Below are 18795 nucleotides of genomic sequence, written 5' to 3'. Positions count from 1 at the left end.
TCCAAGATTGGAGTTATACAGTCCAAGCCCTACCTCATGATGATGTCAGCAGGACATGGAACCCTGGAATCAGGAGAGGGTGAGGACAGGTAGATATGAGAACTAAGGTATCTGCGGGTAGATCCAGTCTGCCGTGGATAAGTGGCCTCTCTAGGTTCAGCAGCCATGGCTGCTATGGTTCCCTGCAGATGAGCTCCTGGCCTTTCTATAGTGCACTGAGGTCACAGCTCCTCTCCTTGATTTCAGTCCAGGCCTGAAATGAATCATTGACAGCAGTAGGCTTTGTGATATGAAACCACTGTGGGTGTAAAGGGATCAAGTCTACCCTACAAACAGTGCCCAGTCTGTCATCCCATCCAAGTGAAAAGTTGAACCCTAAGAAAAATCTTTTCAGAGCTCTGTGCTTTACAGGATCTTTCTTCTGAGGCAAAGATAAAAAAGAATTCCTCTTCAGGCTGTACTGCCATTTCAACACTGTTATGTGATAGAGGATCCTGGTGGAGATTGGATTTTAAGGCCCAAGTCTGCATACAAACTTTCACTTGGTGGCCACGTGTCTTTGGAAATGTCACCTGTCCTTTGAAGCACAATTTCCCCAATGCAAAATGAGTTGTTCTTCAGTTGTTAAGCCGTGTCCAACTCTTTGTGGCCCCATAGACTGCAGCACATCAGGTTTCTCTGTCCTCCACTACCTCCCAGAGTTTGCTCAAACTCATGTCCATTGAGTCAAGGATGCTATCCAAACATCTCCTCTTCTATTGCCCCCTTCTCCTCATGCCTTCGATTTTTCCAAGCATCAGGGTTTTTTTTTTCCAGTGTGTCAGCTCTTTGCATCAGGTAGCCAAAGTATTGGAGCTTCAGCTTCAGCATCAGTTCTTTCAAAGAATATTCAGAGTTGATTGTCTTTAGCACTGACTGGTTTGATCAAATGAGCGCAATGGTAGAAATAGCATAATGGCATGAGCTTTATTTCAGTTGTAGATGACTGAAGACTAATAAGGTTTAGTTGATATTATGGTTAATTTTATGTAGCAATGTGACTGGGCCTCTGTACCCACATATTTGGTCTCATACTAGTCTAGATATTGCTGTGAAGGTTTTACATGAACTAGCATTGTTTGGCAGGAAAAATAATTTCTTTCATCTTTATCTTATAGTGGATCATAGTTGATTAACAATGTTGTGTTAGTTTCAGGTGTATAGCAAAGTGATTCATTACACATATACATATATCTATTATTTTACAAATTATTTTTGCATTTAGGCTATTACAGAATATTGAGTAGAGTTCCCTGTGCTATGCAATAGGTTCTTGTTGATTATCTATTTTAAATATGGCAGTGGGTACATGTGAATCCCAAACTCCCAATCTATCTCTCATCCCCCACGTCCCCCCTGTAATCATAAGCTTATTTTCTAAGTCAGTGAGTCTGTTTCTGAGTTAACATTTACATCAGTAGACTCTGAATAAAGCACATTACCCTCCATAATTTACGTGAACCTCATCCAATCAGTTGAAGGCCTAAGAGGAAAAAGAATATTGACCTCCTTGAAGAAAAAAAAAAAAAAAAAAGCTTCTTTGGAGGCCCTCGAACGTGAGATGCAACATCAGGTCATCCTGGGTTTCCAGTGTGCTGCTGGTTCTTGAGATTTTTGGACTTTTCAACCTCCACAACTTCATGAATCAGTTTCTTAAATAAAATCCTTTCTCACCTATATAGATTCATCCTATTGGTTCTGTTCGTCTTGAGAACCTGGGCTAATATAGGTGGTAAAATGAGAAATCTTAGTTAAGTTTCACTAGGAATGTATTTCACCAACTTGGGACTTTCCTGGTAGTCCAGTGGGCAAGAATCAGCCTGCCAATGCAGGGGACACAAATTCAATTCCTGGTCCGGATGGTCCCACATGCTGTAGAACAACTTAACCCCATGAGTCACAGCCACACACCTAGAGCCCATGCTCTGCAATGAGAAGCCACCAGAGTTTGGAGGAGAATGGGTTCATATAGATGTATGGCTGAGTCCCTTTGCTGCCCACCTGAAACTATCATAACATTGTTAATAGGCTATGAAAAGTAAAAGTGAAAGTCGCTCAGTTGTGTCTGGCTCTTTGGACCCCACGGACTATACAGTCCATGGAATTGTTCAGGCCAGAATAGTAGAGTGGGTAGCCTTTCCCTTCTCCCAGGAATCTTCCCAACCTAGGGATCAAACCCAGGTCTCCCACATTGCTTGCAATTCTTTACCAGCTGAACCACAATGGAAGCCCAAGAATATTGGAGTAGCTAGCCTATCCCTTAATCAGCTATATGCCAATATGTAATACCAAGTTTTTTAAAAGAGAGAGTTGGGGGCGGTCCTAAGATGGTGGAGGAATAGGACAGGGAGACCACTTTCTCCCCCACAAATTCATGGAAAGAACATTTGAAGACTGAGCAAATTCCACAAAACAACTTCTGAATGCTGGTAGAGGACATCAGGCACCAGAAAGGCAGCCCATTGTCTTTGAAAGCAGATGGGACAAAATATAAAAGATATGAGAGACAAAAGAGGTAGGGACGGAGATCTGTCCCAGGAAGGGAGTCTTAAAAAAGAGAGAAGTTTCCAAACACCAGGAAACACTCTCACCTGCGGGTCTGTGGCAAGTCTTGGAATCTCAGAGGGCAACATAAGTGGAAGGAAAAATAAATAAATACCTACTTAAACCCCACAGATTCCATGCCTAACAGCAACTTCCAGCGGAAAAGCAGCCCAGATGCTAGCATCCACTACTAGCAAGCGGGGCCTGGGCAGGGAGGTGAGGGCAGCATTGCTTAGGGTAAGGACCTGGCCTGAATGCCCCGAGGACAATCTGAGGGAACTAACATGAGATATCAACCCAGACTGGGGGATAGCCAAAGAGAGAGATAGAGAGAGAGAGAGAGAGAAAGAGAAAGAGAAAGAGAGAACTATCCTGTGAAAAGCTCTAACCTAAGACACTGCCAGGCCTGCTCACAGAACAAAGGACTGAGCAGAGCTAGCCAGCTGTGGACTGACCCATCCTCCGTGGGAGACAGGCAGGTGGGAGCAGCTAGAGCTGGAAGTGGGCAATCGTGTCTCCAGAGAGGCATCCTCTACCAAACTGAAAGCAGGCTTCATTGCTAACCAAGACTTCTTGGGATTCTGGATGGTTGACATTCACCGGGAGGGTCATAGCCAGAGATCAGCTCCCCAGAAGAGACACATGGCACACCTGAGAAGGTGTGCCCATTGTGCACCCAGAAAACTGAGCGGCTGGGATGGGGGAGCGGATAAGATGCACCCCCCACCTGGGGGTGATCTGAGCTGCTTGGACCTGGGAAAGACACAGAATGCAGGCCCAACCCAGTCTGTGCCTTTGTGGAGTACCTGAGAACCTGAACCTGAGCGGCTTAGGCCTGGGTAGTGTACGCAGCCCAGGGCCCACCTCAGACAATTCCGGCAGAGCAACCTAGAGCCTGAGAAGTGTAGACCATGAAAGCACACACGCTGTGAGTGGGGGCAAACCCAGTGTGGCTGAGACACTGCAAGCACTCCCCACACACGCCAGTGATATTTGTTTGCAGTGTTCCTCCCTCCCCACAGCACGACTGAACAAGTGAGCCTAAAAAGGTGACCACCATCACCCCCTTGTGTCAGGGCAGAAATTAGACACTGAAGAGACCAGCAAACAGAAGAAGCTAAAATAAACAGAGGGAACCACTTTGGAAGTGACAGGTGCAAAAGACTAAAACCTTGTAGTTAGCACCGACTACATAGGAAGGGGCCTATAGATCTTGAGAAGTATAAGCTGGATCAAGGAACTATCTGAAAATGAATTGACCCCACACTGTCCACAACAGCTCCAGAGAAATTCCTAGATATATTTTTACTATTATCATTTTTTAAATTAAAAAATTAAAAAAATTTTAAGTCTCTATTACTCCTTTAATTTTCATTTTTATAACCTACTATTACCTTGAAAAAAAAAAACCCTTATTTTTAAGCAAACTTCACATATATATTTTATTATTTTTGTGACTTTGTTCTGTTTTTTTTCTTAATATTGTATTTTTGAGGGTCTAGCCTCTACCCTAGATTTTTAATCTTTGCTTTTCGGTATTTGTTATCAATTTTGTACCTTTAAGAACCCAATCTTCAGTACCCAGTTTTACTTGGGAGCAAGATTACTAGTTTGACTGATCTCTCCCCTTTTTGAATCTCCTTTTCCTCCACCAGGTCACCTGTATCTCCTCCCTCCCCCTTCTCTTCTCTACCCAACTCTGTGAATCTCTTTGTGTGTTCCGGGCTGTGGAGAACACTTAGGGAACTGATTACTGGCTGGATCTGTCTCTCTCCTTTTGATTCTCCCTTTTATCCTCTTGGCCACCTCTGTCTCCTTATTCCCTCGTCTCTTCTCTGTGTAACTCCATGAACATCTCTAAGCAGTCCAGACTGTGGAGAGCACATAGGGAAATGATTACTAGCTAGATTGCTCTCTCCTCTTTTGATCCCCCATCTTCTTCTCCTGGTCACCTTTATCTCCCTCCTCCTTCTCTTCTCCATGTAACACTGTGAACCTCTCTGGGTGTCCCTCACTGTGGAGAAACTTTTCATCATTAACCAATTGTTTTATCACTGATGCTATATAGATGGAGAAGTCTTGAGGCTACTGTAAGAATAAGACTGAAAACCAGAGGCAGGAGGCTTAAGTCCAAAACCTGAGAACACCAGAGAACTCCTGACTCCAGGGAACATTAATCGATAAGAGCTCATCAAAAGCCTCCATACCTACACTCAAACCAAGCACCACCCAAGAGCCAACCAGTTCCAGAGCAAGACATACCAAGCAAAATCTCCAGCAACACAGGGACGTAGCCCTGAGCTTCAAATACAGGCTGCCCAAAGTCACACCAAACCCATAGATATCTCAAAACTCATTACTGGGCACCCCATTGCACTCCAGAGAGAAGAGATCCAGCTCCATCCACCAGAACACTGACACAAGATTTCCTAACCTAGAAACCTTGACAAGCCACCCTTCCAGCCCCACCCGCAGCAAGAAACCTCCACAATAAAGAGGAACCACAAACTGCCAGAATATGGAAAGGCCACCCGAAACAGAGCAATATAAACAAGATGCAAAGGCGGAGAAATACTCAGCAAGTAAAGGAACAGAATAAATGCCCACCAAACCAAACAAAAGAGGAAGAGATAGGATATCTACCTGACAAACAATTCCAAATGATGATAGTAAAAATGATTCAAAATCTTTAAAACAAAATGGAGTTACAGATAAATAACCTGGAGACAAGGATTGAAAAGATGAAAGGCATGTTTAGAAGAAATAAAAAAGAGTCAATATATAATGAATAATGCAATAAGAGATAAAAACACTCTGGAGGGGACCAAAAGTAGAATAAAAGAGGCAGAAGATAGGATACGTGAGGTAGAAGATAGAATGGTAGAAATAAATGAATCAGAGAGGAAAAAAGAAAAAAAGAATGACAAGAAATGAGGACAATCTCAGAGACCTCGGGGACAATGTTAAATGCCCCAACATTCGAATCATAGGAGTCCCAGAAGAAGAAGACAAAAAGAAAGACCATGAGAAAATACTTGGGGAGATAATAGTTGAAAACTTCCCTAAAATGGGGAAGGAAATAATCACCTAAGTCCAAAAAACCCAGAGTCCCAGACAGGATAAACTCAAGGCGAAACACCCCAAGACACATATTAATCAGATTAACAAAGATCAAACACAAAGAACAAATATTAAAAGCAGCAAGGGAAAAACAACACACAAGGGGATTCCCATAAGGATAACAGCTGATCTTTCAATAGAAACTCTTCAGGCCAGAAGGGAATGGCAGGACATACTTAAAGTGATGAAAGAGAAAAACCTACAACTCAGATTACTGTACCCAGCAAGGATCTCATTCAAATATGAAGGGGTAATAAAAAGCTTTACAGATAAGCAGAAGCTGAGAGAATTCAGCACCACCAAACCAGCTCTCCGACAAATGTTAAAGGACCTTCTCTAGACAGAAAACACAGAAAAGTGGATAAACTCGAACCCAAAACAACAAAGTAAATGGCAATGGGATCATACTTATCAATAATTACCTTAAACGTAAATGGGTTGAATGCACCAACCAAAAGACAAAGACTGGCTGAATGGATACAAAAACAAGATCCCTATATATGCTGTCTACAAGAGACCCACCTCAAAACAAGGGAAACATACAGACTGAAAGTGAAAGGCTGAAAAAAGATATTTCATGCAGTTGGAGACCAAACAAAAGCAGGAGCAGCAATACTCATATCAGATAAAATAGTCTTTGAAATAAAGGCTGTGAAAAGAGACAGAGAAGGATACTACATAATGACCAAAGGGTCAATCCAAGAAGAAGATATAACAATTATAAATATATATGCACCCAACATAGGAGCATCACATTATGTAAGGGAAATGCTAACAAATAAAAAGGGGGAAATTAACAATACAACAGTAATAGTGGGAGACTTTAATACACCTATGTATTAATACACCCCTATGGATAGATCAACCAAACAGAAAATTAACAAGGAAACACAAACTTTAAATGATACAATAGCCAGTTAGACATAATTGATCTCTATAGGACATTTCACCCCAAGACAATGAATTTCACCTTTTTCTCAAGTGCACATGGAACCTTCTCCAGGATAGATGACATCCTGGGCCATAAATCTAGCCTTGGTAAATTAAAAAAATTCAATCATTCCAAGCATCTTTTCTGACCACAATGCAGTAAGATTAGATGTCAATTACAGGGGAAAAGCTGTTAAAACTTCCAACATATGGAGGCTGAACAACACGCTGCTGAATAACCAACAAATCACAGAAGAAATAAAAGAGAAATCAAAACATGGATAAAAATGAATGAAAATGAATACACAACAACCCAAAACCTATGGGACACTGTAAAAGCAGTGCTAAGGGGAAGGTTCATAGCAATACTAGCTTACCTCAATAAACAAGAAAAAAGTCAAACAAATAACCTAACTCTACACCTAAAGCAACTAGAAAAAGAAGAAATGAAGAACCCCAGGATTAGCAGAAGGAAAGAAATCTTAAAAACTAAGGCAGAAATAAATGCAAAAGAAACAAAGGAGACCACAGCAAAAATCAACAAAGCCAAGCTGGTTCTTAGAGAGGATAAATGCAATTGACAAACCATTAGACAGACTCATCAAGAAACAAAGGGAGAAGAATGAAATCAACAAAATTAGTAATGAAAATGGAGAGATCATAACAGACAACACAGAAATACAAAGGATCATAAGAGAATACTATCAGCAACTATATGCCAATAAAATGGAAAACTTGGAAGAAATGGACAAATTCTTAGAAAAGCAAAACTTTCCACAACTGAAACATGAAGAAATAGAAAAATCTTAATAGATGCACCACAAGCACGGAAATTGAAACTGTAATCAGAAATCTTCCAGCAAACAAAAGCCCAGGACCAGACGGCTTCACAGCTGAATTCTACCAAAAATTTAGAGAAGGGCTAAAGTGAAGAGGAACTAAAAAGCCTCTTGAGGAAAGTGAAAGAGGAGAGTGAAAAAGTTGGCTTAACTCAACGTTCAGAAAAGTAAGATCATGGCATCTGGTTCCATCACTTCATGGCAAATAGATGGGGAAACAGAGGAAACAGTGTCAGACTTTATTTTTTTGGTCTCCAAAATCACTGCAGATGGTGATTGCAGCCATGAAATTAAAAGACGCTTACTCCTTGGAAGGAAAGTTATGACCAACCTAGACAGCATATTAAAATGCAGAGACATTACTTTGCCAACGAAGGTCCCTCTAGTCAAAGCTATGGTTTTTCCAGTGGTCATGTGTGGATGTGAGAGTTGGACTGTGAAGAAAGCTGAGTGCCGAAGAATTAATGCTTTTGAACTGTGGTGTTGAAGACTCTTGAGAGTCCCTTGGACTGCAAGGAGATCCAACCAGTCCATTCTAAAAGAGATCAGTCCTGGGTGTTCATTGGAAGGACTGATGCTAAAGCTGAAACTCCAATACTTTGGCCACCTCATGCAAAGAATTGACTCATTGGAAAAGACTCTGATGCTGGGAGGGATTGGGGGCAAGAAGAGAAGGGGACGACAGAGGATGAGATAGCTGGATGGCATTACCGACTCTATGGACATGAGTTTGAGTGAACTCCGGGAATTGGTGATGGATAGGGAGGCCTGGCTTGCTGCGATTCATGGGATCGCAGAGTCGGACATGACTGTGCGACTAAACTGAATTGAACTGAACACCTATCCTACTCAAACTCTTCCAGAAAGTTTCAGGGGAAGTTACACTTCCAAACTCATTCTATGAGGCCACCATCACCCTAATACCAAAACCAGACAAAGATGCCACAAAAAAGAAAACTACAGGCCAATATCACTGATGAACATAGATGCAAAAATCCTTAACAAAATTCTAGCAATCAGAATTCAACAACATATGAAAAAGATCATACATCATGACCAAGTGGGCTTTATCCCAGGGATACAAGGATTGTTTATTATCCACAAATCAATGAATGTAATACACCACATTAACTAATTGTAAGATAAAAATCATATGATTATCTCAATAGATGCAAAGAAAGCCTTTGACAAAATTCAACATCCATTTTTGATAAAAACTCTCCAGAAAACAGGAATAGAAAGAACATACCTCAACATAATAAAAGCTATATATGTCCAACCCACAGCAAACATTATCCTCAATGGTGAAAAATTGAAAACATTTCCCCTAAAATCAGGAAAACAACAAGGGTGCCCACTCTCACCACTACTATTCAACATAGTTTAGGGAAGTTTTGGCCACAGCAATCAGAGCAGAAAAAGAAATAGATGGAATCCAAATTGGAAAAGAAGAAGTAAAACTCTCACTGTTTTCAGATGACATGATCCTCTACATAGAGAACCCTAATGACTCCACCAGAAAATTACTAGAGCTAATCAATGAATATAGTAAAGTTGCAGGATATAAAACTAACACACAGAAATCCCTTGCATTCCTATACACTAACAATGAGAAAACAGAAAGAGAAATTAAGGAAACAATTCCACTCACCATTGCAACGAAAAGAATTAAATACTTAGGAATATATCTATCTAAAGAAATAAAAGATCTCTCTATATAAAACTATAAAACACTGGTGAAAGAAATCAAATAGGACATAAATAGATGGAGAAATAGACCATGTTCATGGATCAGAAGAATCAATATAGTGAAAATGAGTGTATTACCCAAAGAAATCTATAGATTCTATGCAATCCCTATCAAGCTACCAATGGTATTTTTCAGAGGACTAGAACAAATAATTTCACAATTGTATGGAAATGCAAAAAACCTCGAATAGCCAAAGCAATCTTGAGAAGGAAGAATGGAACTGGAGGAATCAACTTGCCTGACTTCAAAGCCACAGTCATCAAGACAGTATGGTACTGGCACAAAGACAGAAATACAGATCAGTAGACCAAAATAAAAAGCTGAGAGATAAATCCACACACCTATGGACACCTTATCTTTGACAAAGGAGGCAAGAATATACAAGGAGAAAAGACAATCTCTTTAACAAGTGGTGCTGGGAAAACTGGTCAACCACTTGTAAAAGAATGAAACTAGAACACTTTCTAACACCATACACAAAAATAAACTCAAAATGGATTAAAGATATGAATGTAAGACCAGAAAATATACAACTCCTAGAGGAGAACATAGGCAAAACACTCTCCGACATAAATCACAGCAGGATCCTCTATGACCCACCTAACAGAATATTGAAAATAAAAGCAAAAATAAACAAATTGGACCTAATTAAAATTAAAAGCTTCTGCACAACAAAGAATTAATCTCAAAAATATACAAGCAACTCCTGCAGCTCAATTCCAGAAAAATAAATGACCCAATCAAAAATGGGCCAAAGAGCTAAACAGACATCTCTCCAAAGAAGACAGACAGATGACTAACAAACACATGAGAAGATGCTCAACATCACTCATTATCAGAGAAATGCAAATCAAAACCACAATGAGGTACCATTTCGTGCCAGTCAGAATGGCTGCTATCCAAAAGCCTGTGAGCAATAAATGCTGGAGAGGGAGTGGAAAAAGGGAACCCTCTTACACTGTTGGTGGGAATCCAGACTAGTACAGCTAGTATGGAGAACAGTGGAGATTCCTTAAAAAACTAGAAATAGAACTGCCATATGACCCAGCAATCCCACTGCTTGGCACACACACCGAGGATACCAGAATTGAAAGAGACACATGTACCACAATGTTCATCACAGCACTGTTTGTAATAGCCAGGATAAGGAAGCAACCTAGATGTTCATCAGCAGACGAATGGATAAGAAAACCGTGGTACATATACACAATGGAATATTACTCAGCCATTAAAAAGAATACATTTGAATCAGTTCTAATGAGGTGGATGAAACTGGAGCCTATTATACAGAGTGAAGTAAGGCAGAAAGAAAAACACCAATACAGTATACTAATGCATATAAATGGAATTTAGAAAGGTGGTAATGATAACCAATGTATGCGAGACAGAAGAAGAAACATAGATGTATAGAGCAGTCTTTTGGACTCTGTGGGACAGGTTGAGGGTGGGATGATTTGGGAGAATGGCATTGAAACATGTATATTATCATATGTGAAATGGATCGCCACTCCAGGTTCAATGCATGAGACAAGGTGCTTGGGGCTGGTGTACTGGGATGACCCAGAGGGATGGGATGGGGAGGGAGGTGGGAGGCGTGTTCAGGATGTAGAACACATGTACACCCATGGCGGATTCATGTCAATGTTTGGCAAAACCACTATAATATTATAAATTAATTAGTCTCCAATTAACATAAATAAATTTATATTAAAAAAATAAAAGAGGGAGTTGCCAAAAAAATGAGAAGCCCTTGCACTGCAACCAAGAGGAGCCCCCATGCAAGGCAAACAGAGAAAGCCCACATACAACATCAAGGACCCAGCACAACCAAAAATATAAATTAACTAACTAATAAGCCAGAAAGAAAAACACCAATACAGTATACTAACGCATATATATGGAATTTAGAAAGATGGTAGCAATAACCCTGTGTACAAGACAGCAAAAGAGACACTGATGTATAGATCAGTCTTATGGACTCTGTGGGAGAGGGAGAGGGTGTGGATATTTGGGAGAATGGCATTGAAACATATATAATATCATGTATGAAACGAGTCACCAGTCCAGGTTCGATGCATGATACTGGATGCTTGGGGCTGGTGCACTGGGACGACCCAGAGGGAGGCTATGGGGAGGGAGGAGGGAGGAGGGTTCAGGATGGGGAACACAGGTATGCCTGTGGCAGATTCATTTCAATATTTGGCAAAACTAATAGAATATTGTAAAGTTTAAAAATAAAATAATAAAAAAAAAAGTTTCACCAAACTTCTCCTTTGAGAACTTAACATAATTGAGTTAATACCCTTCTTAAATTTCCTTCCCTGATTTCCTTTGTAAAGATAGTGGGAAAACCAGAAATAAAGCAACAGCTTTTAAAAGTAAAGAACAAGGAAATTCTCAAACTGGATAAAGAGTCTCAGACAGCTTTAGTTGTCTAACTCCATCGTTATAATTCTACTTACCTGGAAGCAAACTTAGATACTTGTTTCTCATGGTGCAGAGAGCAGAAAGCCCAGCCACAGAAGATGTCTTATTTTCCTCTGTGTGTAGGGGAGGGACTTCTTTGTATGACTTTCAGTATGACTTCTGCTTTTCATGGGGCTCATCCAGGTGGCGCTAGTGGTAAAGAATCTACCTGCCAAAGCAGGAGACTGAAGATACATGGGTTTTATAGCTGTGTTGGGAAGATCCCCTGGAGGAAGGCATGGTGATCCACTTCAGTATTCTTGCCTGGAGAATCCTGTGGACAGAGGAGCCTGGCAGGCTATGGCCCATAGGGTCACAAAGAGTCGGACATTACTGAAGCGACTTAGCTCACATGCATGCTGCTTTTCATTACTTAACAGGAAATCACTGGTCTGGACGTTTGTTCCTCCTGTTTTGCCTGATGATTACTTCTCTGAAATTTCTAAGCATTTGCATAACATTACTGGTATTTGTACCGCAAGACTCTTCAAAAGTGGTTTTTATATTGTTTTGATATATAAAGACCTCCTATATCAAACATGAAGACTCATTTTACTGGTCTTTTTGCATGTATGAGGACCTTGGTTCAGAGTGAATAGAATTATTTATTTGCTATATATTAACAGATTAAAAAATATTTTTGTGTATGCTTTTAGTTTTATTGTAACCAAGCAACTTGTACACTTTTAATGTTTAAAACTGAGCATTATCTTTCCTTTCCAGTGAAACAAAAAGAAAAGTTTAAGAATAAACAGGAGCAAAATTGCAATAGAGAATTTTGATTGCAAATAAGATCCTACAGGTTCTGCTGATTCTCCCAGCAAGCGGCAGGGCTCAAGTCATCATTAGGAGAGAATTTTATTTTGAAATGTCATCTTAAACTATAGCCCATGGGATTTTCCAGGCAAGAGGACTGGGGTGGGGTGCCATTAAACCCTATTTTTGAAGTATTTTTTCTTTTTTTTAAACAAGAGAAAGTAGACAGATACATGTTGGTAAGTGCTAACTGTCCATATTCATATAGAGACACAGTGTACTCTCTGAGCCCAATATACAGAGAAAAGAGGAAAAAAGCTAGAATTCTATGCACTACTACACAGGGGCCTAGCACCCTCCAGTTTCCAGCAGAGCTAAGGGAGCAGAAGGTGTTTCTTTTTTCCCTACAGAGCATGGTGGTGTTGATTCCGTAAAATTTTTGTTGAGACAGGAAGGGATAAAAATGAATTTGGAACAGAAATGAGTAGAGATTCTTTACTGAAGAATCTAGTATTATTCTAGTATCACTGAATTCTGCTCAGGGTATTCCCCACTCCCCCCTGCCCCACCACCCAAATAAGTTCTGAACCATGGTATAAAGGGAAAAGAGACTTCAAAAGCAGGGCGACTAAGAACAAGAGGAGAGAGGGGAAAAAAAAAAAAATAAAGACTGCTACTTGCTCCCAGGGACTGGAGAAAAAAAAAAAAATGTTGGAATCCATCATCGTTCCTTTCATTAGTCATCTATCTCCTTCATCTTCCTCTCCTTCCTCCCCCTCATCTTCTTCACCTTCAGTCTCATTCCCTTCTTCATCAGTATCTTTGAATCCTTCATCCTCTTCATCATCGTTGTCTTCTCCTTCCCCTTCCTCATCATCCATGTCAGGAACCAAGTAGTACTGTAATGGATTTGGCAAATATCATCTTTGATGACCTCTCCTAACTCATCTGCACCTGCATCAGAATGATCAGTAAACCAGGTGAAGAAGCTTTCTGGTTCCTGATGCTGTCTCTTCCTGCTGGCTTTATTCTGTGTTTGACCTGATTGTTTCATCAAATCCTTTTCAGATTTCCATTTGATTTCAGTGGACTTTGAAGATGGGTCACCACTCTCATTCAGATGAAATTCGTTGGGGAGAATATTGTTTTCAAAGTAAGGGTTTTCATCAAAGTAAAAATCTATTCTGAAACCTGATTTAATGTTTTCAAATTCTTTCACTTTGACTCTTGTCAAATAATGTAGTGCCTCTTCATCCTCCTCCCCAAGCTGTGCAGACATTTGTGAATGGTTATCAAATATTGCTACCCCAAATTTTGGGATTTTTGCCATCTATTCTGACCTCTTTGGAAAAAATGGTTGGTGAATTTTGTTATATTTCTATTCTACTTTCAAAATCTCCTCACTGGCTTGTTCATTAAGTCTATCTCATTTTGCACTTCATCAATATGTTCAATTGCTTCTTGCTATTCTTTTTCTTCCTTCAGCAAAGTTGAAGAAGCACATGCCTCATCTGGCCTGGAGGCAGGAGTTGGCCTCGCTTTCTTTGGTTTCTTCACTTGGGGTGGAAGTGAAGACTGGTGTTTGGTGGCCATGCTGGGGAAAAAAAAAAAAAAAAAAGAAGCCAAGAATCCTCCCAGGGGAGGAGAGCAGTACTGCAAGGTCAGAGAACTCAGACATTTTTATTTTTAAGTTTTATTTTGAAATATAGATTAAGAGGAAGTTGCAAAACAGTATCAAGCGCTCTTGTGTAATCTTCAGTCTTTTTCCCACAAAGATTACATTTTCATATAATGATAGTCCAATATTTAAATGAAGAAACTGACATTGCTACGATGTGTGTGTGCAATTCCATGCCATTTTATCACGTATGTAGATTCCTGCAACTGTCACTGCAATCAAGATCCATCAATATTCCATCACCACAAAGATTTCCCTCATACCACCCCAGCATCCCTAAACCTTGGCAGGTCTAAAACTAAGGATTTTATTCTTCAACAAAGCTCAACAGAATCTGAGATTCATATTTGATGATGAAAGAAAATATTCCTGATATGTTTTTAAAGAAATGAAAAATATATCCCTCAAATTTTCTGGAAGTCTGTGTGATGGAATTATGATAATTATCTTTGTTTGCATTTTTAAACTTTTACTGTTTTCTATGTGGCCATGATGATCAGTTCTGCTAGAGCTGCCACAACAAAATATAGAATGAGTGTCTCAAAGAGCTGAAATTTATTTTCTCACGTTCTGGGGTTGGATGTCCAAGATCAAGTGCTGGAAGGGTTGGTTTCTGATGAAAGCCCTCTCTGGGCTTGTACCTGGCCCTGTTCTCACTGTGTCCTCATATGACCCTTTCCCATCTATGTGGAAAGGCAGTGATCACTGGTGTCTTCTAGTTCTAAAGGTGAAGCTCTTCATGCTCCATCTCTTGGACATGACAACACCGGTGTCCTATTCCCTCACTCTTCCCTTAGCCTCCATTCCCCTGATGAAGTGCTTCTGTGCTGCTCCTTAGTGCCACTGACACCCCCAAATCTCCATACTGTTGTCCACAGTGGCTGTACCAGTTTACATTCCCACCAACATGTAGGAGGGGTCCCTTTTCCCCACATCCTCTCCAGCACTTGTTGTTTGTAGAATTTTTGGTGATGGCCATCCTGACCAGTGTGAGGTGATACTTCTTTACAGTTTTGATTTGCATGTCTCTAATAATTAGTGATGTTGAGTATCATTCATGTCCTTTTTGGCCATCTCTATTTGGGGTAGGCTTCCCAGGTGGCTCAGTGGGTAAAGAATGCTCCTGCAATGCAGGAGACCCAGGTTCGCTCCCTGATTTGGGAAGATCCCCTGGAGGAGGGCATTCCATTCCAGTATTCTTGCCTGGAGAATTCCATGGATACGGGAAGCTGGTGGGCTGCAGTCCATGGGGGTGCCAAGAGTCCCACATGACTGAAGTGACTGTGCATACACCTACGCATATCTTTTTTTTAAAATTAAATTTAATTTTTTAAATTTACAATATTGTATTGGTTTTGCCATACATCAACATGCATCCACCACGGGTGTACACATTTTCCCCATCCTGAACCCCACTCCCACCTCCCTCCCCATACCATCCCTCTGGGTCATCCCAGGGCACCAGCCCCAAGATTCCTGTATCCTGCATTGAACCTGGAATGGCGATTTGTTTCTTATGTGATATTATACATGTTTTAATGCCATTCTGCCAAATCATCCCACCCTCTCCCTCTCCCACAGAGTCCAAAAGACTGTTCTATACATCTGTGTCTCTTTTGCTGTCTCGCATACAGGGTTGTCATTCCATCTTACATCTATGTAGATTTTCTGCCCATTTTTTGTTTTTCTTTTATTTTAGTATTGAGCTGCACAAGCTGTTTGAATATTTTGGAGATTAATGCTTTGTTGTTTGCTTCTTTGGAAAATATTTTCTCCAGTTCTGAAATGGTCTTTCTTTTGAAAAATGTTTATTTGTCTGTTTATTTGGCTATGTCAGATCTTATAAATTGTGGTGGGATGTGGGATCTTTATTGCATCATGTGGGATATTTCATTGCAATGTGGGCTCAGTAGTTGCATGTGGGCTCAGTTGCCCCCAGCATGTGAAATCATAGATCCCCGACCAGGGATTGAACCCACTTCTCCAGCATTAACCAGTGGACCACCAGGGATCAAAAAAGATATTTTTACAGTTTATGTCAAGGAGTGTTCTGCCTGTGTTTTCCTCTAAGAGTTTTATACTATTTGGCCTTAAATTTAGTTGTTTAAACCATTTGAATTTATTTTTCTGCATGGTATTTGAGAATGTTCTAATTTTACTTTATTTTTTCATGTGGCTGTCCAGTGTCTCAGCACCATTTAATGAAGAGACTGTCTCTTCTCCATTGTATATTTTTGCCTCCTTTGTCATAGAGTACATAACCACAGGTGTATGTGTTTGTTTCTGGACTTTATATCCTGTTCCATTGGTGTATATTTCTGTTTTTGTGCTAGTAGCATACTGCTTTGAATAACTGTAGATTTTTAGTATAGTCTGATTTCAGGGACCCTCATCCCTCTAGTTCTGTTTTCTTTCTCAAGATTGCTTTTGCTATTTCATACAAATTATATTTTTTCTGTTTTAGTTTTGTGAAAAAGGCCATATAAGACAAACCCACAGTTAGCATCGTACTCAACAGTGAAAATCTGAGAGCACTTTCTTTAATTATCACAGCACGGTTTATAATAGCCAGGACATGGAAGCAACCTAGATGCTCATCAGCAGATGAATGGATAAGAAAGCTGTGGTACATATACACAATGGAATATTACTCAGCCATTAAAAAGAATACATTTGAATCAGTTCTAATGAGATGGATGAAACTGGAACCTATTATACAGAGTGAAGTAAGCCAAAAAGAAAAACACCAATACAGTATACTAACGCATATATATGGAATTTAGAAAGATGGTAACAATAACCCTGTGTACGAGACAGCAAAAGAGACACTGATGTATGGATCAGTCTTATGGACTCTGTGGGAGAGGGAGAGGGTGGGGAGATTTGGGAGAATAGCAGTGAAACATGTATAATATCATGTATGAAACGAGTCACCAGTCCAGGTGTGATGCATGAAACTGGATGCTTGGGGCTGGTGCACTGGGATGACCTGGAGGGAGGGTGTGGGGAGGGAGGAGGGAGGAGGGTTCAGGATGGGGAACACAGGTATACTTGTGGCGGATTCATTTTGATATTTGGCAAAACTAATACAATATTGTAAAGTTTAAAAATAAAATAAAATTTAAAAAAAATAAAAAAATAAAATAAAATACCGTAAATTTATTTTCTAAAAAAAAAAAAAAAAAAGAGAAAATTTTGATGAATCCTCTTAATCATTTCTGTAACAGTCATATCATTTGTGTGTGTGTGCACTGTATGTGTGAGCCAGTGTTCCTGATGGTATATTTGTGGATGATCTTTTCTTAGAGTTTAGGCTTCTTTGTTGTATATCAGCTCTCTCTGGGTTCAAGGAAAGGCATGACTTTGTAGTTTCTATGAATATTTCCCATTACTAGTTTGGTGTTACCTGTTTCCACTGTCTATTTTCTAGCTAGAAATCTAAGTATTCTCTATTTTCTTATACATTTTAATAATTTTATTTTATTTCTAAGTTTTAAACTTTAAATCATCACCACATAGCCATACTAATTCATATATTTATAAGGTATCTATTTATTAAGTTAGTTTTCTATTAAAAATACATTTTTTTTGTCTACCTAAAAATTCATGAGTATGTATGTTTTTAAGTAATTAATAACTGATTATAAATTTGTTTATTTTTATGATAGATCTTATTTATAATTTTAAGCAGAAAGAATTTGGTACAATGACGCACTAAAATCTTGTATAGGCTATACCTTGAAACCACAGTTTTTAACATAGTGCCACATTATAAAATATTTCACAATACATGTACACATATGTATATTTTCCTGCTGATACTTGATTTTCATGTAGACATTGCAACACTTTATTCTTTAATACATCTTCATCAAGCATTGAAGAATTTAAAGACTATGCTCTACATAATTATAATACTATTATTTCACCCAAGAAAATCAATAGTTTCATAAGTAACTTTAAATATCTGATGCATACTCAAATTATCCCAACTGTCTCCAAAATATTTTTATAGCATATATCCAAACCAGAGTCCTACTGAAATTGATATTGAATTTGATTGTCATGTCACTTTTCTCACTTTGATCTAGAATAACCTTATGAACTTTTTACAAGGATACTGACATTAGAAGAGTTTCCCATGTTCTGTAATTGCCTGATTGTTTCCTCATGATGTCATTTAACTTGTGTGCTTTTCCCCTGTATTTCAAGTGTACTGAAAACCTGGTCTCAAAGAATAGGTTCCTGTAAGCTTTTTCTAGAACGAGCCAGAAGGTAGATATTTTTGGCTTTGTGGTCTTGCATTCTCTTTCACAAGCACTCAGCTTGATATTGCCCATAGCTGAAAGCAGCTATGGGCAATGAACCAGTGAATGGTGTGGTTAGGACCCAATCAGAGTTTATTTACAAAAACAGGCAGTTTATTTCCAGATTTTTCCTGAAAATTGTAGTTTGCCAAACCTTGGGGGTAAAGGCTGGATTAGCTTTAGGACAGATGTATTTGTCACATCCTTTATTTATCACAAATGAGATGCTTTATTTTTTATTTTTTTAATTTTATTTTATTTTTAAACTTTACAATATTGTATTAGTTTTGCCAAATATCAAAATGAATCCGCCACAGGTATACCCGCGTTCCCCATCCTGAACCCTCCACCCTCCTCCCCCCCCTC

General features: G+C 39.4%; 1 protein-coding gene and 1 pseudogene across 1 annotated transcript in view; both read right to left on the bottom strand.

The window, feature by feature from the left end:
- Positions 1-11818, bottom strand: part of LOC147368362 (adhesion G protein-coupled receptor E2-like) — a 64519-nt gene extending 52701 nt beyond the window's left edge. The window contains exon 1 of the mRNA XM_086408796.1: positions 11685-11818. Within this exon, the coding sequence (XP_086264922.1) occupies positions 11685-11715 (31 nt within the window). The 5' untranslated portion in view covers positions 11716-11818. The remainder of the gene's footprint in view (positions 1-11684) is intronic.
- A 1275-nt stretch (positions 11819-13093) lies between these two features.
- On the bottom strand, positions 13094-14037 carry LOC147368361 (protein SET-like; annotated as a pseudogene).
- Between the last annotated feature and the right edge of the window lie 4758 nt (positions 14038-18795).

Source organism: Bos grunniens, chromosome 7 (assembly GCF_055505025.1).
Source record: "Bos grunniens cultivar Pamir isolate PY7600 chromosome 7, Bosgru_T2T1.0, whole genome shotgun sequence".
Lineage (NCBI taxonomy): Eukaryota > Metazoa > Chordata > Mammalia > Artiodactyla > Bovidae > Bos > Bos grunniens.
The sequence above is the reverse complement of the archived record's forward strand: the minus strand, read 5'-3'. Positions and strand labels throughout refer to the sequence as shown.